This window comes from Sus scrofa, chromosome 5, assembly GCF_000003025.6.
Source record: "Sus scrofa isolate TJ Tabasco breed Duroc chromosome 5, Sscrofa11.1, whole genome shotgun sequence".
Taxonomy (NCBI): Eukaryota; Metazoa; Chordata; class Mammalia; order Artiodactyla; family Suidae; genus Sus; species Sus scrofa.
Genome location: NC_010447.5, coordinates 6,838,308 through 6,859,824, shown reverse-complemented (window position 1 = coordinate 6,859,824; position 21,517 = coordinate 6,838,308). Strand labels below are relative to the sequence as shown.

Genomic DNA, 21,517 nt, shown 5'->3' with positions numbered 1-21,517 from the left:
TTTAAAGTCTGACTTCAGGAGGCCTCTCACAGCTCCTCTGTCACCTGGATCCTTTAGGCAGAATGTGCTTCTCTCACAGAGCTTAGCTCACTGTATTGTGGTGGATTGGCTGGGAGCTTTTTAGGGGCAGGACAGGTGTCTGGCTGTCTATCTCTGCAGTGCTCAGCACAGGGCTTGGCAGAGCTACTTACTGTCATCTGGTAACAGGAATGTCATTCATTGACCAGACTGTGGAACTCTTTCTGTGGAAAGGAGGAGGAGCCCTGGTCAGAAATGGGAAAGGGACAGTTGGGGATAGGCCAGGTAGGTGTTAAAAAGCTGGAGCAGACTGCTCCTCCTTGTCTCCCTGGGATGCTTCTGGAGTGGTCCACGCAGGGGTTGTGAACTTTGAAGAGCAAGTCCTGTGTCTCTGAACCACAAAATCTCATGTTGGGTTATTTTTTTTCTATGTTGCCTTCATTGCTGCTTTCCTGGAGTCCATGATGGCATCCGGTTAGAACACTGATTCTGGGCTCAGCAGGAGCACAAGGTCTTGTGTCCTCACAGTACACCAGGGCAGGGACAGAGATTAGAGTGTGCTTCCCTAGGGAGAGAGGTTTGAAGAGTGAGGAGTCTTGGTTTAGGGGTCCCATCCTCCATCCATATGTGGAGACTGTTCTTCCATGGGCCATTTTTTTTTTTTCCCCCATGGGCCATTTTGGATGATTAGCATTTAACTTGCTATAGGAACCAGCAAGATTGGGACTAGGGTGAGGCAAGTGAGGCACTTGCCTTGGGTGCAAAATCTGAGGGGGTGCTAACAAACTCAACATTCAAGGTAAGTAATATTTTAATGCAGCATTTTAAAAAAAGTTAGTGCAAAAAATTCATGAACAGAATATCAAAATTTTAAAGATAAGACCAGCCTGTGTCCTTCTACCTCCATTCTAACTTTTTTTTTTTTTTTGGTCAGAGTCTAATACTATTTTTTTTTTTTTTTTTTTTTTTTTTTGCTTTTGGCTGATAATCAACTTATTCTCCCAAAATTCAGGTCCCTGGAAATATATTGCCAATGTTTGTGTTCTTGCTGTTGAAATGTTGACTCATTGATTTGGTCAAACACATACTGAGCACTAGTGTGACATGTCACTCCCTGTTAGGCGTTGGGATTTCCATGGTATGTAAATAGACTGGTTTCTTGCCATTGCACATCTACTTGGGGAAGGCAGATAATAAACAGGTAGATGAACAAGCAAAATAATTATAGATTTGTTAAGTGCTGTAAAGAAAATATAGAGGAGATGAGATGGTATCGGAGGACACCATCTGTAGTTTGAGTGGTCAGTCTTGGGCTCCCTGAAGGATTGACATTAGAGCTGATGCTTGGAGAATTAAAGTGAATCAGTGATTGATTATGTCTCAATGAAGCTGAAAACAAGTAGAGTTAGCTAGTGATATGAAGAGTGGGCAGAAAAGCATTTCAGGCAGGGGGACGAACAAGTAAACCAGAGGAAGGGAAGTGCTTGATGGAGGCCAGTGGGGTGGGAGGGGGAGTGAAGTGGCCCCAGATAAGCTAGAGATTAAGCAGGGAAAGTCATGCACATCCAAATAGGTCATAATGAGTAATTAGGGTTTTGGGGGGATTTTTTTTTTTTTGGTCTTTTTTGTCTTTTTAGGGTTGAACCCGCAGCATATGGATGTTCCCAGGCTAGGGGTTGAATCTGAGCTGGAGTTTCTGGCCTACACTACAGCCACATCAATGCCAGATCCGAGCCACATCTTTGACCTACGCCACAGCTCATGGCAATGCTGGATCCTTTACCCACTGAATAAGGCCAGGGATCGAACCCATGCCCTCATGATTACTAGTTTGGTCCATTACTACTGAGCCATAACGGGAACTCCTGAGTAACAAGGATTTAAAAAAAAAATAGATTTCCACACTTAATTTTGTTTACGATGGAAAAATAGGGTTAGATTGTTTCTTTCTTACTGATAAGGAATATGCATGTTATTTATTTATTTACTTATATGGCTGCACCTCTGGCATATGGATGGAAGTTCCTGGGCCAAGGATTGAATCCAAGTTGTAGCTGTGACCTACACTGCAGCTGCATGCAGCAATGCTGAATTCTTTTAACCCACTGTGCTGGGCTGGGCATCAAACCTGAGCTACTGCATTTGCATTCGAATTCTTAATCCTCTGTGCTACAGCTACAGTGGGGACTCCCAGGACATGCAATTTAAATCAAGAATCATCGTTTTGCTTAATGGGTAAATATTTTTAAAAGGTGCTTTTTTTTTTTTTAAACACATTAACAGCTCTGAAACTGGGAGACATTTTACCATCAATGATGTGTCATCGTTTAATTATAGCTCTTTTTCTTAGTGGTACATAAAATAATGGTTTCCCTTATATCAAAAGACATGTCTGAATACATGTCATTTCCTAAGAGAACAACTTAAAGGTTAATGTCTGGAAACGCCTTTACATACCACGGAACGTCTGCTTATGTGTCTGTTTTAAAGTCTGACATGACTGAGATAGGTTTAAGCTCGTAGTCCTCAGGCACCTCTATCAGACTTGTGTGACTCGGTGCTTTTCCTTTGAAGCTCTAAAACCAGGCACACTCTCCTTTGTCTTGCCATATATGTTCTACTCATTATTTTCCCCTAGAAGTCCAGTTTCTACCTCACTTAAAATCTGTGATTGCGGTTAACTCTTTCCTTGATGTCTGAATGTTATAGGAACGCCTAATAGCTATGGTGTCCACTAAGAGTTTGGGTGTTATTCAGAGTGCAATAGAAATGCATTTAAGTATTTCGAATAGAGGAGTTACTTGATTTAAAATTTTGATGAGGGAAGCATCTCAGTTGTGGGAAGACTCCTATGTTTGGATGTGACCTGAGTCAGTCTTCGCTTTGCCACTTATTAGCTGTGGCCTGGCACAAGTAACCCGACCTCAATGAACTTTAATTCCTTCCTCTGTGTGTTAAGGGTCCCCGAGACAACTCCTAGGCTCAGTGATTCACTAGGAAGACTCACAGAATTCAGTGTATAGTTATAGTCACTGCTATGATTTATTACAGGAAAAGAATACAAAGCAAAAGCAGCAAAGGGAAAAGTAGTATGGGGTGAGGTCTGGGGAAAAGCAGGCACAAGCTTCCAAGAGTTCTCTCCTGGTGGAGTCACACCAGATGCACTTCATTCCTCCAGCCATGAACGGCGACAACACATGTGAAATGCTGCGTAGCAGGGAAGCTCGTTAGAATCTCAGTGCCTAAAGTTTTTATTTGGAGCTGGCAACCATGTAGGCAACCTCTGCCTAACACATGCCCAGATTCCTGATTCCCAGAAAGAAAGCAGATGTTGGGCATAAACTGCACTGTTCATGCACATGGTCTAGTCAGAGTGAGCCAGTCTTTGCAGTCCTGGGAGTGTTGAGAGCCCTCCTGAAATTTAACATCTCAAACCCAGTGAGTGGCCAGCCTTGCAGGCAGGCTTTTCCAAGGGTGATCGTCTCAGGCCTGCAATGTTAACTCTTTTCTGCACATTCTGTGAAGCAAAACACATTGTAGAACCATCCCTTGTTATGTCCCAGGCCAGTTGTAAACATCAAAACCAGATGAGGGCTGCAGAAATATTTTCATGATGAAGATCTGAGCCCTCGTGACGGTTTTAGAGTTCTTTGAGTGCTGTTGTGTTTTTTTGTTCTTTCTCGCCTGCTGCTGTTCATAGCATCTTTCCATAATCCTTAGCTGCTTTCCCTGAGCGCCGTCCTTGTGCCTGGCACCAGTAGTGTGGGAGGGATTCAGAGACGAATCAGGCTTCTGTCCTGAGGGTGCTCAGGCTACCTGCCTCTGGTCCCGTCAGTGGTGTGACTGTGGCACATTTTGCGACCTGTTTCTCCAGCTTCTTCTCTCCAGAGATGAGACTCTGCAGGTGGCCAGTGCCCACTGTATAACCGCAGTGCTGGTCCACTCCCCAGCGAAGCATGCCCCGGCTTTCCTCCATGCTGACATCCCAGGTAGGAGGTCCCTTCTAACTTTCTCCTCTGAGGACCCCAGAATTCTGACTAGATGCCCTGGAGTAGCAGCAGCAGCAGCAGCAGCAGCAGCAGTTCTGGTGGGGTGTTTTGTTTTTTGTCTTTTTGCCTTTTCTAGGGGTGCTCCCCTGGCACATGGAGTTCCCAGGCTAGGGGTCTAGGGGTCTAATCGGAGCCATAGCCACAGGCCTACACCAGAGCCACAGCAACGCAGGATCCAAGCCGTAACTGCAACCTACACCACAGCTCACGGCAATGCCATATCCTTAACCCACTGAGCAAGGCCAGGGATCGATCCCGAAACCTCATGGTTCGTACTCGGATGCATTAACCACTTCGCCATGACAGGAACTTCTGGGGATTCTTTGGTATGCATACTGGAGGGATGCATTGGTGACTCTAGGAAGTGGGCCTCTTAAACTCTAAATCCCCTTGCTACATATTTCTGATATGACCTTGAGGAATTTGTTACTCTATTTGTTATTAAATAGACCATCTAGGAATAAACAACTAGTGTGGGGTGGTGGAAAGACCTGTGGACCAGGGAGGCAAGATAAACTACTCTTTCTCAAATGCTTATTATGAACCAGGACATATGCCCTGAGATGCATTGTAAATGTTGCCATATTTAGGTCCTTGTCTTTGCTATTTTATGAAGAGGGAAATTGAAGATCAGAAAATAGAAATAACTGGTTTTAAAAGACAAGTCATTGGTAGAGAAGGAATACAAAATCAAGGCTCTCTGGCTCTAAAACCTCTTTTCTCTGCATCGTGCAGCTGCCTAGTCTGAAAATTGGAGGGCCTGAGTTCCAGCCTGCCTCTACCACCAACCATACCTCTCTCTGGGTTTCAGTTGCCCCATCTTTTTAAAAGATGGGGTTAAAAAAAAAATGAGGCTAGATCCTTAGCCTGAGGGCATTTCCTAGATTTATCTGTGAATTAAAGATCGTGTCTCATGGAGATGATGTATGAACAAATGAAGTGACAGGTGTGATGCTAGTAAATCCAAGGCCATAGCGTTAGTTAAGGGCTCATCATCACACAGCTGTCACTGATGGTTTCCCCGCTTCTCCTTGGCCAGAGTTCCTCTTTGAGCATCTTTCCTCTTCCAGTGAAGTGCTCGTTTGGTCCAGCTACAACTGCCTGATACTCCTGGCAGAAGAGCCGCTCTTCTTTTCCAAGTGCCACACAGTGTACGGTGGGTAGTGCGGGTTCTGTGCTAGCTCTAGCCCAGGTGGACAGCACCTCGAAGTTAGGCAGCAGCAGTAGTGATTGGGGGGGGAGCTCACCTGCAACTCGGAGGAGTCATTTCCATCAGGCCAAACTCATTACCAGATTCCACATGCAAGCAGTGATATGCAAACAGTTCAGCTCTTCACTGATTGGCAGAAGTATATGTGTTTAGCAAGAGAAGGGTACCCCTGTTAGCCACTTACATTAATTCCTGTTGCACCTTTTCAAATTTTTTTTTTTACCTTTTTAAGGCCGCACACGCAGCATATGGAGGTTCCCAGGCTAAGGGTCAAATTGGAGCTGTAGCCACCGGCCTACACCACAATCACAGCAACACAGGATTCCAGCCGTGTCTGTGACCTGCACCACAGCTCATGGCAATGCCCCATCCTTAACCCACTGAGCGAGGCCAGGGATCGAACCTGCGTCCTCATGGATCCTAGTCAGATTCGTTTCCGCTGCTTCACGATGGGAACTCCACATCTAGATTTTTAGACTGGGCACACTTCAGTCATTCATTTTATATTCATTGTTCTTATTTTATGCCAGACACCAGGCTGAGATCTGGAGATTTAGAGATACATAAACCTGGTCTCTGTCTTCTGGAAGGGGAGAGAGAGATAAACAAGCTGATTAGGGCTCCACTAGAGAAGAGGTTACAAGAGGTGTAGGAGCTCAGGGGAGGCCCATAGTTCTGCCTGACTGGATCAGGGAAGCCTTCCTGGAGGAGTAGAGCTCTGACCCGATTCTTTGAGGAGGAACAGGAGTGTGTCTAGTGGAGAAGGTGCAGCTTAGGCAGTAGGCATTGCCTAAACACTTGGAGTGCCCGGGCCTGTGCTGTGGTTTGTGCTGAGTCTGGGAGGTAGAGATGAATCAGATAAGGGCCTGCCTTCAAAAGATCTCAGAGTCCCATCCCAGCAGCTCAGTTTTGTCAGGACCGCTCCAAGAGGGCTGCCAGCAAATAGAGCCTCTCACCTCTCCTGGGAAGGCAGTGAGGAAACTACCAAGCACTGATCTGCGGCCTCTGCCGTGTCACTTTGAGGTAGGGATTGAGTCGGTGGTGAGGAGCCTACACGGGAGCCTGAGGATGAACAACACCGAGCTGCACAAGCAGGGGCTGCTGCTCTTTGCCGAGATTTTGACCCGGTGAGTGAAGTGGTGGAGCTTCAGGCCTGTAGGGGACAAACAGAGGAAAGAAAGAAGCGAAGCATTTATTCCTTCTGGGGTCAGTGGTAGGAGTTGACACACTCATTCCTTGTTTACGATTTCTCAGGCAGCCGGAGGAGATCAAACTGTTCACAAGCTCAGCCATGTGCAGAGATGCTGGCCGTGCCCTCCAAGAGGCACTGAGCAGTCCTGTGCTGGAGGTGGCTGCTGAGGCAGTGAGGGCCACTTCTGCCTTTCTGAGGTGAGAGACCCAGACAGGCTGAACCTTCTACCTCTGCGTGTACCTGAGGGCCTGTCAAGGCGAGAGCAACTTCCAGGGGATACTTGTCCTTTAGGTCAGGGCAATTTCATTGGATTTTCTTCTTTCTACTACTCCATTTACTCTGTTCTTTCTCTCTGGAATTGCCATTCAGGTGTTGGGCATCCTGGATTGGTTATCTAATTTTCTTTGTTTTCTGACAGTTTTCATCCTTTTTGTCATTAGATACTAGTTTCTGGGGAGATTTTCTTGACTTTATAACCTTTCAGCTCTACTATTGAACATTTTATTTCTGCTTTCTTTTTTCTTTTTTTTGGCCACAGCATGCAAGTTCCTAGCCAGGGATTGAACCTGTACCACAACAGTGACCCAAGCCACAGCAGTGACAACACTGGATCCTTAACCTGCTGAGCCACCAGAGAATTCCTCTGCTTTTTAATTTTTATTTTGGAAGCGTTGTCTCCAATTCCCTGCATTTTTTTTTTTTTTTAAAGCTGTGCTTGCAGCATGTGGAAATTCCTGGGCTAGGGCTCAAACCTGAGCCACAGCCGTGACGTGAGCCACTGACGTGACAATGCCAGATCCTTAACCCACTGTGCCAGGCTGGAAGTTGAACCTGCATCCCAGTGCCCCAGAGACACTGACCTTCTCATTGCATCAAGCGGGAACTCCTGCATGTTTTTTTAAACAGGATTTTGTTCTGTATTTATTTTGTGGATGTAATTTTTAAAAATTTACTCATTTGTTTTAGTCCACACTTTCCCCCCACTTCCTTTCTACTAACTTTTCCTTCTGCTTAAAATATCCTTCCCTTAAATCTTTACATGACTGGCCTCTTGCCATCATTCAGGTCTTATTCACAGTGTCCTTCCTTAACTGACCCATTTGGCTGTTATGGTACCTAACAAACACTTGACAGTTCTAGTTTATTCATGTGTTTTGTGTCTCTCCCACTATACAATATAATCTCCAAGAGATTTTTTTTTTTTTTTACTGCTATATACCTTGTCCTAATAGATAGTCAGTGTAAAAGTGGAGGATGTGGGGTTCTTTCATGGTGTAGCAGGTTAAGGATCTGCTGTTGTCACTGCTGTGGCGCAGGTTCAGTCCCTGGCCTGGGAACTTCTACATGCCACAAGCGTGGGAAAGAAAAATGAAGGATGTTAAAATAGATGATGAGACTAAGCGATCCTAGGGTCAAGATGGGAAGTCATTTCTTAGTAAGATGCTTGATATCTTATAAAAACTAAGGGAGGAAACTCGAATTTATTTGCATAGAAAATTTTGCTTATTTCCATGTTTTCCCATTCAAAAATCTAACAAAATAATATATTTAAAGGATAATAAAATATGCAGAAAGTTTATAATGAAAAGGAACAGTCCCCTATCCCCACTGCCTGATCTAGCTCCCTAAATCTAAACAGTATGTTTATAATGCTGGGTTTTTTTTTTTTTTTTTTTTTTTGGCTATTTTTTTGGGCCGCTCCCGCGGCATATGGAGGTTCCCAGGCTAGGGGTTGAATCGGAGCTGTAGCCACCGGCCTACACCAGAGCCACAGCAACGCGGGATCCGAGCCGCATCTGCAACCTACACCACAGCTCATGGCAACGCCGGATCGTTAACCCACTGAGCAAGGGCAGGGACCGAACCCTCAACCTCATGGTTCCTAGTCGGATTCGTTAACCACTGTGCCACGACGGGAACTCCTATAATGCTGTTTCTTTATTTGTCAATTTAATATTATTCATTGACTTGCCAGTAAGAAAGACCAAGACTTAACTCACATTATTTTGTGTTCTCTATATTTCCTTTCCATTTCTGCTAGTTAGTATTTTATGTCTTAAAACTTTTAGTCTTTTTTTTTTTTTTTTGGTCTTTTTAGGGCTGCACCCATGGAATATGGAGGTTCCCAGGCTAGGGGTCCAGTCGGAGCTATAGTTGCCGGCCTACACAACAGCCAGAAAACTCAGGATTTGAGCCACATCTTCAACCTACACCACATCTCACGGCCACACCAGTCCTTAATCCACTGAGCGAGGCCAGAGATTGAACCTGTGTCCTCATGGATGCTGGTCAGGTTTGCTAACTGCTGAGCCATGAGAGGAACACCCATCCTCAAACTTTTAAATAACTTACTTTTTACTTGATGTACTTAATATTCTTGTATTTCTTGTTCCCTCAACTTGAAGCTGTATCTCACCCCAGCTCTTCCTTTCCCTTCTCAGTATCAGCTATACCTTTAATTTTGTACCTTTAATTTATATTATAAAAGTTGTTAACATTTATAGTCTCCTCTGTAACCATATTTAATAAGTCTTTGTCATTTAGCTGTAGATTGCTTCTAAAAATTGAAACAAAGATAACATTTACATTATAATGGCTTCAGTTTGTCTCTTTTCCCTCTTTATCCTTTCCCGGACTTGAATCTCTGAATCTGGGGCATGAATCCCAAGGAGGGTGAGCTAAGTAAACCTAGAGGGTGACAAAGGCACAGAGTGAGAGCAAGAGTCAATCAGAAGTTCCCATGCAGAGCTGGATGACTCTCCAGAGGTTGGAGGTCGGTGTTAGAGACCGGTAGCACCTTTCAGGCAGGAGGTAGTATTAAGCTGTGCTATGAGCGATGAGAGAGATTTAGATTTGTGGAAGGACTGGGGTTGGCCAAAACACGTGGGTGGGAAAGTTTAGGGACTACTGAGGGTACAGTAGCCAGTCTGGCCAGCAGGTTGTATGAGGGGAGTGGTACGTGAATAAGCCAGGAAGCTGGCTGGGACAGAATTGTGGAGAGTAATGGATAAGGGGGCTCGTTATTAATCTAGATGATTTTACTTTTGACTTTAATTTCCCAGAATGTTTACTGAGCTGGTCTCTCCGAGATGGAGTATTCCAGAGGGTCTCTGGGAAGCATAACCAGAAGGGGAATGAGGAGTGAGACATGCTGAAAGAATTTAAAGATGGTAGAACCAGAGCTTGACAATCAAAGTAGGATAGAAAGTTGGAGCTTCCAGAAATGAAGAGGGAAAGGAAAAAATATGCCTTCACTGTATGCAATTAATTGAGTGCCTCTTAGAAGGCCCAGTCGATGGCTCTCAGTGTTCCAGAAGGGCCCAGAGATAAGCGTTAACTTAAGTGTCTTCTTCTGCACTGGGTTGAATAAGCATCCCTCTGAAATTATGCCTGCTCCTAACCTGTGAATGTGACCTTGTTTGGAAATAGGGCCTTTGTAGATGTCACTGAGTTAAGATGAGGCCATAAGAGTGTGGGCTCCTAAATCCAGTGGCTGTTGCTCTTAGAAAGAGAGGGGGATTTGAACACAGACACAGAGGTAGAGATTGGGATGATGCAGCTACAAGTCAAGGAATGACAAGGATTGCAGGCAACCGCCAGAGGCTAAGGGGCAAGGCAGGATTCTTCCCTGAGCTTTAGGAGGGAGCCAGCACCTTGATTTCAGACTTCTAGGCCCCAGAACATGAGAAGATAAATGTCTGTTGTTTTAAACCACACAGTTTGTGACATTTATCATAGCATTTCTAGGAAATCAATACAGTGGACTCTACCCTGTCAAGTAGTCATACATTCAACATCTTTTTTTCTTTTTTCTTTTTTTGGCCATGCCCACGGCATATATAAATTCCCAGACCAGGGATGGAACCAGCACCACAGCCTTGGCTTGAGCCACAGCCAGTGACAACACCAGATCTTTAATGCACTGAGCCACCAGGGAACTCCAACATCTTTTTTATTCAGCATCAATTTACAGTGCATCTAGATCTGTTTAGGTAAAGTGGAAAGGCAGAACTGGTTCCTGGCCTCTTGGAGCTCACAACTGGATTCACTGATGACTCTTGCCTCCTCTGAGTCTTAGAATATGAGGGTTCAAATGGACCCTAAGTCTTGTTTTCCACATTTACTCCACACTCATAATGATTGACTCTCCAAAAGTAATCTCCAGTTTCTTAGAATCTCCAAGAATGGGAGTTCCCGTCGTGGCGCAGTGGTTAACGAATCCGACTAGGAACCATGAGGTTGCGGGTTCGGTCCCTGCCCTTGCTCAGTGGGTTAACGATCCGGCGTTGCCATGAGCTGTGGTGTAGGTTGCAGATGCGGCTCGGATCCCGCATTGCTGTGGCTCTGGTGTCGGCCGGTGGCTACAGCTCCGATTCAACCCCTAGCCTGGGAACCTCCATATGCCGCGGGAGCAGCCCAAGAAATAGCAACAATAACACCAACAACAACAAAAAAAAAAGACAAAAAAGACAAAAAAAAAAAAAAAAAAAAAAAAAAAAAGAATCTCCAAGAATGGGGAACTCGCTTCCTCCTAGACAGCTCTCTCTACCTCTGTAGAGTTTTGATTCTTAGAAAATTCTTCCTTATATCACGGAAATGCAATCTGGGTCCCTATAGTATTTACCTAATGATCTTGGTTTTCCTCATCAATGTAACAAAGCAAATTTGGTATCTCTTCCCCAAGAGAGCTTCTCACGTATTTGAGAACAGTGGCCATATGCGCATCTTGATGCACCTTCTGTTCTAGACAGTACTTTCTCAGAAAACCCTCTGTATCCTTAATAACAGTAATAACAGTCCTAGCGGTCACTTATGAGGACTTACTCTCTAGTCAGCATCGTGCTGAGTGCTTGGCGTACATTATCCAATTTGATCCTTAGAATAATTCTGTGAGGAGAGTACTAGTAACTTTCATTTACTAGATGAGGAACCTGAGGGCTGGAGAGGATGAGGAATGTGCGCGAAGCCATGCAGCTAGATAAGTGTTGGAGCAAGGATTTTTATCAGATCAGATCCTAGACCTGTGTTCTGATCCACCACATGCACCTCCCCAGTTGCCTGAGAACCCGAGGGTGTCTTGGAGTCCCTTACCTCACCATAAGCCTGCCTTTTTCTCTCTGGATGCAGGAAGGACCATCAGAGTGCCCTACCTGTGCTGTACAAGGAATTGCAGGCCTTGCTCGAAGCCATGCTGAGCCGGTGTGCAGATTTTTCCCAGACCCCACTGAACTGGAGACCCACGGTCAGTGCACTGCAGCCTGCGCCTTCTAGAGGATATGCTGTAGTAACTTTTTAGAGGATAGTCTATTGCATTACCTTTATTATTTTATTTTTATGATTTTTATTTTTCCATTATAGTTGATTTACCGTGTTCTGTCAGTTTCTACTGTACAGCAAAGTGACCCAGTCACACACACACATATATATATATATTCTTTTTCTCACATTATCCTCCATCATGTTCCATCACAAGTGATTAGATATAGTTCCCTGTGCTATACAGCAGGATCTCATTGCTTATCCATTCGAAAGGCAATAGTTTGCATCTATCAACCCCAGACTCACAGTCCATCCCAGTCCCTCCCCATCTCCCTTGGCAACCACAAGTCTGTTCTCCAAGTCCATGAGTTTCTTTTCTGTGGAAAGGTTTGTTTGTGCCATATATTCCAGATATAGGTGATGTGATATGGTATTTGTCTTTTTCTTCCTGACTTCACTTAGTATGAGAGAATCCAGTTCCATCCATATTGCTACAAATGGCATTGTTCTTTTTTACGGCTGAGCAGTATTCCATTGTATACATATACCGCATCTTCTTAATTCAGTCATCTGTCGATGGACATTTAGGGTGTTTCCATGTCTTGGCTGTTGTGAATAGTGCTGCAATGAACATGCGGGTGCATGTATCTTTTTTTTTTTTTTTTTTTTTTTTTTTTTTTTTGTCTTTTTGCCTTTTCTAGGGCTGCTCCTGCAGCGTATGGAGGTTCCCAGGCTAGGGGTCTGATCAGAGCTGTAGCCGCCGGCCTACGCCAGAGCCATAGCAACATGGCATCCAAGCCACGTCTGCGACCTACACCACAGCTCACATCAATGCCGGATTCTTAACCCACTGAGCGAGGCCAGGGATCGAACCCGCAACCTCATGGTTCCTAGTCAGATTCGTTAACCACTAAGCCACGACGGGAACTCCATGTGACTTTTTCAAGGAAAGTTTTGTCCGGGTATATGCCCAAGAGTGGATTGCTCAGTCATATGGTAGTTCTATGTATAGTTTTCTAAGGTATCTCCGTATTGTTTTCCATAGTGGTTGTACCAATTTACATTCCCACCAGCAGTGTAGGAGGGTACCCTTTTCTCCACACCCTCTCTAGCATTTATTTGTTGACTTGTTAATGATGGCCATTCTGACAGGTGTGAGGTGGTACCTCAGTGAAGTTTTGATTTGCATTTCTCTAATAATTAGTGATGTTGAGCAGTTTTTCATGTGCTTGTTGGCCATCTGTATATCTTATTTGGAGAAAAGTCTATTCAGGTCTTTTGCCCATTTTTCGATTGGGTTGTTTTTTTTGCTGTTGAGTTGTATAAGCTGTTTGTATATTTTAGAGATGAAGCCCTTGTCAGTTGCACTGTTTGAAATTGTTTTCTCCCATTCCTTAGGTTGTCTTTTTGGTTTTTTTATGGTTTCCTTTGCTGTGCAAAAGCCTGTCAATTTGATTAGATCCCATTGGTTTATTTTTGCCTTCTTTTTTTTTTTTTATCATTTTAGGGCCACACCCATGTTGTATGGAGGTTCCCATGCTAAGGGTTTAATTGGAGCTGTAGCCACTGGCCTACACCACAGCCACAGCAATGCCATATCCGAGCCGAGTCTGCAATCTACACCAGAGCTCATGGCAACACCTGATCCTTAACCCACTGAGCAAAGCCAGGGATTGAACCTACAACCTCATGGTTCCTAGTCCGATTCATTTTCGCTGCGCCATGATGGGAACTCCTATTTTTGCTTTTATTTCTGTTGCCTTCGAGACTGACCTGAGAAAACATTTGTAAGGTTGATTTCAGAGAATGTTTTGCCTATGTTCTCTTGTAGGAGTTTGATGGTATCTTACGTTTAAGTCTTTAAGCCATTTTGAGTTTATTTTTGTGCATGGTGTGAGGGTGTGTTCCAGTTTCATTCAGTTACATGCAGCTCTCCAGTTTTCCCAGCACCACTTGCTGAAAAGATTCTTTTTCCCATTTTATGTTCTTGCCTCCTTTGTCAAAGATTAATTGACCATAGGTGTCAGGGTTTATTTCTGGGTTCTCTATTCTGTTCCATTGGTCCGTATGTCTTTTGGTACCAGCACCACACTCTTTTGATTAATGTAGCTTTGTAATATTGCCTGAAGTCTGGGAGAGTTATGCCTCCTGCTTGTTTTTGTTCCTCAGGATTACTTTGGCAATTCTGGGTCTTGAGTGGTTCCATATAAATTTTTGAATTGTTTGTTCTAGTTCTGTGAAAAATGTCATGGGTAATTTGATAGGGATTGCATTGAGTCTATAGACTGCTTTGGGCACTATGGCCATTTTTATGATATTAATTCTTCCAATCCAGGAGCATGGACTGTCTTTCCATTTCTTTGAATCCTCTTTAATTTCCTTGATTAATGCTGTATAGTTCTCAGCATGTAAGTCTTTCACCTCCTTGATCAGGTTTATTCCTAGGTATTTAATTTTTGGGGGGTTGTGTGTGCATTACTTTTACATGCCACTTTATAGCTTTTTCTCATGCACACACACCTACAATGGGATATTATTTTTTTCTTTTCTGGTCACAGCCACAGCGTATGGAAGTTCCTGGGCCAGGGATTGAATCTGAGCTGCAGCTGTGACCTATGACACCATAGTTGCGGCAGCACCAGATCCTTAACCCACTGTGCTGGGATGGGGATCAAACCTGTGCCTCTGCAGAGATAATGCCAGATTTTTAACCCTCTGCGCCACAGTGGGAACTCCTGAAATGTTATATATATATATTCTTTCTTAACTGCAGATCTGTGAGGCTTAATAATTGTTATCCTGATGAGGAAACCGAAGCCTTAGGGGTTAAGTAATTTTTCTCTAAGTTCCAGAGCTAGCAGGTACTTGAGTTTGGGAGAAAATCCCAGGGTGTTTATACCCTAGCTTATTGTACACTGTCTTTTTTGCTGTTTGTTTGTTTGTTTTTGGCCATGCCCATGGCATGAACCCTGCCCAGGGAGTGAACCTGAGCCATAGCAGTGACAAGTCCTTACCCACTAGGCCACCAGGAAACTCCCACACTTTGTCTTTTCTATCATCCAGGTAGGTATGGTAACATGCTCACAAGGAGTTCCCGTTGTGGCACAGTGGAAACAAATACGACTAGTATCCATGAGGATGCTTGTTCAACCTCTGCCCTCGCTCAGTGGGTCAGAGATCTGGTATTGCTATGAGCTGTAGTGTAAGGGCACAGACACGGCTCGGATCTTGCATTGCTGTGGCTGTGGTGTAGGCTGGCAGCTGCAGCTCTGCTTTGACTCCTAGCCTGGGAACTTCCGTATACCACAGGTGCGGCCCTAAAAAGTAGGGAGGAAAACCATGCTCACAAAATTATTTAAGGCTGTGTTTACTGGAATCTTAGGAAGAATCTGGCCAATGTTCAGTGTGTCTCAGTTGTTGGGTTACAGTCCATGGACTCAAAATATCAGAAGGGATACTGTTAACATGAGTGCCGATTATGTCTTTCAGGATTAACTTTGGAAACTAAACTCTATACCTGATAGGGTGGGGAGTTTTGTTTGTTTTGGAGCAACTAATGTAGACATTACAGCCAGTTAGGCTAATTCACCAGTCTGTGACAGTTTTCTGCATATAGAACAAAAACTGGATTCACAGGGAGACAAGTGGTTAGGTTCCTCCTTCCACCGTTTTTTTTTTTTTTTTTTTTTTTTTTGTCATTTTCAGGGCTGCATCTGCTGCATATGGAACTTCCCAGGCTAGGGGTCCAATCAGCTATAGCACCACAGCCAGAGCAATGCCAGATCTGTGCCGCGTCTGCAACCTACACCACAGCTCACGGCAACATCAGATCCTTTACCCACTGAGCGAGGCCAGGAATCAAACTTGTGTCCTCACGGATTCTAGTCAGATTCATTTCCTCTGAGCCATGATGGAACCTCCTCTTCTACCATTTTTTTAAAGGAGCTATTAGGTGGCTGGATCGGTGAGGTTATACCCAAGATCCCCTGGGAAGTGTCCGGCATATAGGAATGCCAGACTCCAGTGTGAGAGGAAGAGGTCTGTAGTCCCCCAGGCTCAGACTGGGACACAAAGGAGGCACTTGACCAGTAGGTTCTCCTCTTTTCTTCTCACCCCAGGGCCATGCCTCCAACAGAGATTCAGAGAAGGCCATTCTTCGAAGGGGAAATTTCCTCCTGAGCACTCTGGAGGGATTTAGAAATGCCTGCCGGTGAGGGCCCTTTTGTATGGTTTGAGGTGGTCGTAGTATGGAGGGTGGGCATCGAAAGGAAGCAGACAAGGGATAAAGTTCTAGAAGCAACACTTGCTTCTGATGCTTTGCTGCCCAGTGAGAGGACTTTGGCTGGGGTGGAGGTTGGGGATGTGTGAGTGGAGGATGTTTGAGGACAGGTCACTAGAGGAGGGGGTTTTCAAAGACTCCCTTCTGGTGAAGTTTTAGTTGCTGTGCAATGAGGCTGTGTTCTCATTCAGCTTTGTTCCTCTTCCCACATAACCCAGGTGTTCACTCATTGCTCTTTGGGTTAATTCAGTTCCCATTAACCAATATTTATTGTATCTACTGTGTGCCAGGCCTGGTGTGAGATAGTGGGAGTAGAAAGATAAGTCAGATTATCTCCCACCCACAAGGAGTTCACAGTCTCTTGGGGAAGAGACAGTTTTGTTTATGTGCGGAACTCATTAAGTTGCCACAAATCTGGGGAAGGCATTCGGGTAGAGAGAGCAGCATATGTCAACGCAGAGAGATGTGAAACCAACAGCATGGTACGTTCAGGGAAATGCATGTGGTAGGAGGAAGTGTGTGTTCTGGGATCCCGAGGCCGGAGAGGTAGCCAAGACCAGGTTCTCCCTCATCGAGGCCTCTTGAATTTTCTCCAGATCTGCTGCTGGGGATACGTTCCCTGGACCCTGAGCTCAGGCATCTTTGTAGAAAGATGCTTCTAACCTTTATATTTCATAGGAAGCAATAAATACACTCACACATTGGATTGCTCAGGTTGGCTGTGGAATTCCAGAACGAGCCTTCGGCCCAGGAGAATCCATTCACAGCTCCCGGTGCGGAGAACGAAGACACCTTGGAGGCCTTCTCAGAATTTCTTCTCAGTGCCTGTGACTCCCTGTGTATCCCCATGGTGATGGTGGGTTCTCCTGCTCCATGGACGGGGGAGGAGCTTGGGGAGGAGGATGGTGTGAGAGCAAACCAGGCTGAGAGGCACAAGGCAGTGACTCGACTACTCAGCGGACCTTCTGAGGGTCTCAGCAGTGTTGTTCCTGCAGTTGCTTTTCCTTTGGTTTTAAAATCGCAGTGTAGTGTTTTGTTGTAAAGCTAATGCATGCCTCGTAAAAAGTAGAGAGCAGGAATAATAACAAATAGTAATGTTTATGACATGAAAAGTGCCTTATGTTCATAACTCAATTTGATCTTCCAGTGACCCTGTGGAATAGATCCTATAATTTCCCCCAATTTAAAATGAACTTACCTTGTTTCTGGGGTTATAGCGAGTACATGACGGTACGGAGATTTGAACCCATGTGTTTTTCTGTTTAGTAAAGAGCAGTGGTGAACGTCTGTGATCTAGGCTTCACGAAGGAGCACGTATGTAGGTTCTGTAAAATGAGAGAGGGCCACTCTGAAGAGAGACCTGGCTTTGAGCTGACTTGAGATGGAGACGGTGGGAAGAGCAGGGTCTAGAACTGTTGACTGCCCAGATGACCTTGGACGAGTCCTGTCCCGTTTGAGGTTTGACATCCTGTGAGCCTGTTTGTTGGGAAAGGACACCTCCAAAACACCCACTGGGAACAGTAGGTGGCAGCAGGGAAACATCCTCTGGTTCTGATAGGCGAGCTGCTAATCCTTAATGAAGCCTTAGAGCCAGCATGCCATGGTCTTCAGGTGGGTAACTGGCAGGAGCCATGGGTTGCAGCCCTGATTGGCACTAACAGTAACACTTGGGGAATTCACATTGGTTGCCTCGTCTGCTCTGCCTTCCTCCTAGATTTAAGTGTTCGAGCTAGAACTAGATCATAGAATTATTGTACTATTCTTGCTTTCTACTTTTCAGTATTTACACATTTCTTTTAATGAACATGTATTGCTTTTCTAATTAAAAAATAGCTTAACTGCAGTTCTCTTGTGGCACAACAGGTTAAGAATCTGGCATTGTTACTGCAATGGCTTGGGTTGCTGCTGTGGCTTGGGTTCGATTACTGGCCCAGGAACTTCCACATGCCACAGGCACAGCCACAGAAAACCCCCCAAACAAACCTTAGTTTAAAGACCCAATGAAGGGTCTCTATAAGAACTATGTCCCTGAGGCCCTGGCTATTTACACACAGAGGGAACTGAGACAGCGAGAGGGGAGGACGTGACTGACTCAAGGGCGCACAGTGACTTTGTGCAGAGCTTGAAACGGAACCCAGGTTTCTCTGCTCTTAATCCAGAGCTCTGTCTGCCACATCAGGCTGCCTGTTGATTCTACTCAGAGATCACATGGAAAATAAATGTGAAGGCAGTTTGTAAACTGTGCTATATGTTAGAAACGTGAGTGTCACCCTGTATTATAATTTAGAAAGTATCTTTTACACATCAGATCTCATTTGTTTCTGGGAGGCAGAACTTGTTATAATTTCTGTCTTACTCTTTGGTGGAGGCCCCGAGAAGTAATGCATCTTGCACAATTTATTAAGTGGCAGATGTAAGCCTTGGATATAGGCTGGTGACTTCAAGTCCTCTAGCTTTTTTGTGTGTCCCTCAGATGAAAGAGTTTAGCCTGTTATTGCTAGATTTGATGCCAGTTTTGCTGATGTTCTTTCTTCTTCAGAGGCTCAGTCCTGGTGGACTCTGGCTCTCCATGTTGGTTCTTTGCAGAGGTACTCAGAGCAGGCCACTAACCCAGCCTTGATGGAGGTGTTCCTCTCGATTCTGCACAGCCTTTTTGTCGTCGTTCCCCACATGAAGGAGAAATTTTCCAGGAAGCTCGGTAGGCAGCAGGCAAGCTGGGAGGGAGCCGGGCACCTTGGGCAGCTGCTCAGTGACTTAAAGAGAGTATAAGCTGGGGATGGGAGGCTTGCGTATTCATTCAGAGTCAACATGCTCACTCTGCCCAGTGTGGAGTGGAAGGGTATGTCACACAGCAATCAGAAGTGCTCAAAGGCAGTTCTCAAGGGAACTCATACTTCTCTGAGAATGGCAGGAGGTTCCATTTCAGAGCCCACAGCATACCTCTTGCCCCATTACTCTCATACTCCACATTCCCTCAGACCTCACGAGATGGTGAGCATCTCTGGCTCCCGAGCGCTAAATGGCAGAAGTATTCCCAGTATTGTGACACCTGAGAAGTGTCTCCATATACCTGCAGGTGCCTTCTAGAGGAGTGGCAGCACTGCATGAAAATACTACCTAACTATACTGCACTGAAATGCCATCCTAAAACTGAACCCAAGTGGCCCTTGACAGCCTTCTTCAGGCCTTCCTGCCTGTATTTATTTGGTTCTGTCACTGGTCATTATTTTTCTCTTTCACATGTAAACCTTCCTTTCCCACGTTTGCACCCTATAAATACCTCAGCCTGCAGAGTGAGCCCAGGAATCAGAGTCAGAGTCTCCTTTACGTTCCTTAGAAAGTGGCAGTGATGGTGAGAATGGGAGGGGGCTATCCACAACCAGAAAGGGAATAGAGAATGGTAGTAGTAATGACCAATAGTGACTAACATTTATTAAATTCTTACTACGCATTAGATATTGTTCTATGTGCTTTGCATGTGTTAATGCATTTAATTCTCAGAAAGACTCTAGGAAGTGTGACTGTCATTATCCTCGTTCTATTAATGAGCACAGTGAAACTCAGTTTGAACGACTTGCCCAAGGTCACATAGGGCAGTGGCGTGCCCAGGATTCGAATTCCGGGAGTTCAGTCCGGCTCTACAGCCTGCTTTCTTTTTATTTATATATTTATTTTCATGTCTCTAATGCTTTCCTTATTTCTTTTTTCAAATAGCATTTTTTTTATTACTCAGTTACACTTATAGTTGTACAATGATCATCACAACCAAATTTTATAACATTTCCAACCCAAACCCCCAGCTCATCCCCCAACCCCTCAACCTCTATCTCATTTGGAAACCATATATTTTTCAAAGTCTGAGTCAGTATCTGTTCTGCAAAGAAGTTCATTGTGTCCTTTTTTTAAATTCCACATGAAAGTGATAGCATTTTATGTTGGTGTCTCACTGTCTGACTGACTTCACTGAGCATGATAATTCACTGAGCAGATGATGTTATTTCTTTCCTTTTAATGGCTGACTAATATTCCATTGTGTATATATGCCACATCTTCTTTGTCCACTCCTCTGTTGATGGACATTTAGGTTGTTTCTGTGTCTTGGCCATTGTATATAGTAGAGCCTGCTTTCTTAATCTCTATGCTCTGCTTACCCCTTATCGTTATAATTTACTGTCTTTTAAAAAAATTCCTGTCGGTAGCATGCAGTGGGAAGTCTACCATGAGAGGTGGCCAGGGCTCAGTCACGCAGGGGTCTGTCATCCATGTCAGGAATTGAGGTGTTGAGTCTTAACTAAGGAGAGTGACAGGCTTAGACTGCTGTTTTAGAAAGATCCTCCTTGGAACAATGTGGACCATTGAAGGAGGCAAGATTGGAGGCCAGTAGTTCAGCCTCTTGCATTAACTCAGGCTGGTGTTAGGAATAAGGTAGCATAAGGTAGCAATAAGGTGGGACGGGGGGTGGAATGATTGAATGTAGGGCCTGAGGGAGAGGGAATAGTTTAGGGTAATGCCTTGGCTTCTGGCTGCCATCTAGGTGGGTGGTGGTTTTTTGTTTTTGTTTTTATTGAGAGGAGGCTCGCTAGAGGAGGCTCTGGTTTGAGAAGACAGTAGAGGATGTGAGCCATGTGGATCAGGGTACGTGTGAGATGTCAAAATGGAGCTGCGAAGTAGGTAATTGACTCTGTCTGAGGTCAGGGGAAAATCTGGTCTTTAAATACAGTGTTCACTGATGTAAAGACTGTAAGTTAAGTTTTATTTGGGCACTTTACTGAGGCTAGGCCTGGGAGACAGCCTGTCAGATAGCTCTGAGGAACTGCTCCAAAGAGATGAGGGAGGAGCTAGAATATATGTACTTTTTTTTCTGGGAAAACATGTAGTCAACATGAAAAGATTACTGCTAGTCACAAGGAACAGACATCTCAAGTTAATGATTATAGTGCTGTTTTGCTTAGGAGAAGATGCAAGAATCTGGGGTCATTTGAAATTTTTCCTTAGATATTCATCTTAACTATCAGTGGGCCAGTATATCCAAAGCACAGAATGTTTCCTGTTTTTCTCCATTCTGAATTCCCCTTGGGCACAGTGTCGGTGGGCTGAGCAGCTGCATTGGCTAATGGCTTGATCCTTGTAGAACTGGAAGTCCGGGCAACATTTTTTTCTTTACAATAGATATAGACGTTTTCAGCATTTAGCCTTTCAGTCATTCAGCAAACATTTATTGGGTATCGACTGCATGAAAGGCACAGTCCTAGGGCAGAGGGTGTAACGGTGAACAAAACAAACCCCTGTTCTTATTGGGCCAACTCTCTAGTGGGGAGCAGGTGAGATTGCACCAGGGTGAGTGTGTAGAATGAGCTGATCAAGGGACCCTGACAGAATCGCATGTGATAGTCAGCAGTCAGGAGGAGCAGGAGACTCCCAGGGACACTGGTCAGGAACGGTTGGAGAGGTAGAAAGAAAACTGGAAGAGTATGATGTTAGAGAAGCCAAGTGAAGAGAGTTTTCTGGTT

The 21,517-nt window shown here is 44.7% G+C and overlaps 1 protein-coding gene across 3 annotated transcripts in view; it reads left to right on the top strand.

The window, feature by feature from the left end:
- The window catches only part of MEI1 (meiotic double-stranded break formation protein 1), an 84,643-nt gene that overhangs the window by 10,775 nt on the left and 52,351 nt on the right, over positions 1-21,517 (top strand). For all 3 annotated transcript variants that reach the window (XM_021091442.1, XM_021091441.1, XM_021091443.1), the window contains exons 8-15: positions 3,893-4,007; positions 5,107-5,223; positions 6,305-6,404; positions 6,532-6,666; positions 11,597-11,711; positions 15,847-15,938; positions 16,722-16,863; positions 18,594-18,705. In XM_021091442.1, the coding sequence (XP_020947101.1) occupies positions 3,893-4,007; positions 5,107-5,223; positions 6,305-6,404; positions 6,532-6,666; positions 11,597-11,711; positions 15,847-15,938; positions 16,722-16,863; positions 18,594-18,705 (928 nt within the window). The remainder of the gene's footprint in view (positions 1-3,892; positions 4,008-5,106; positions 5,224-6,304; positions 6,405-6,531; positions 6,667-11,596; positions 11,712-15,846; positions 15,939-16,721; positions 16,864-18,593; positions 18,706-21,517) is intronic.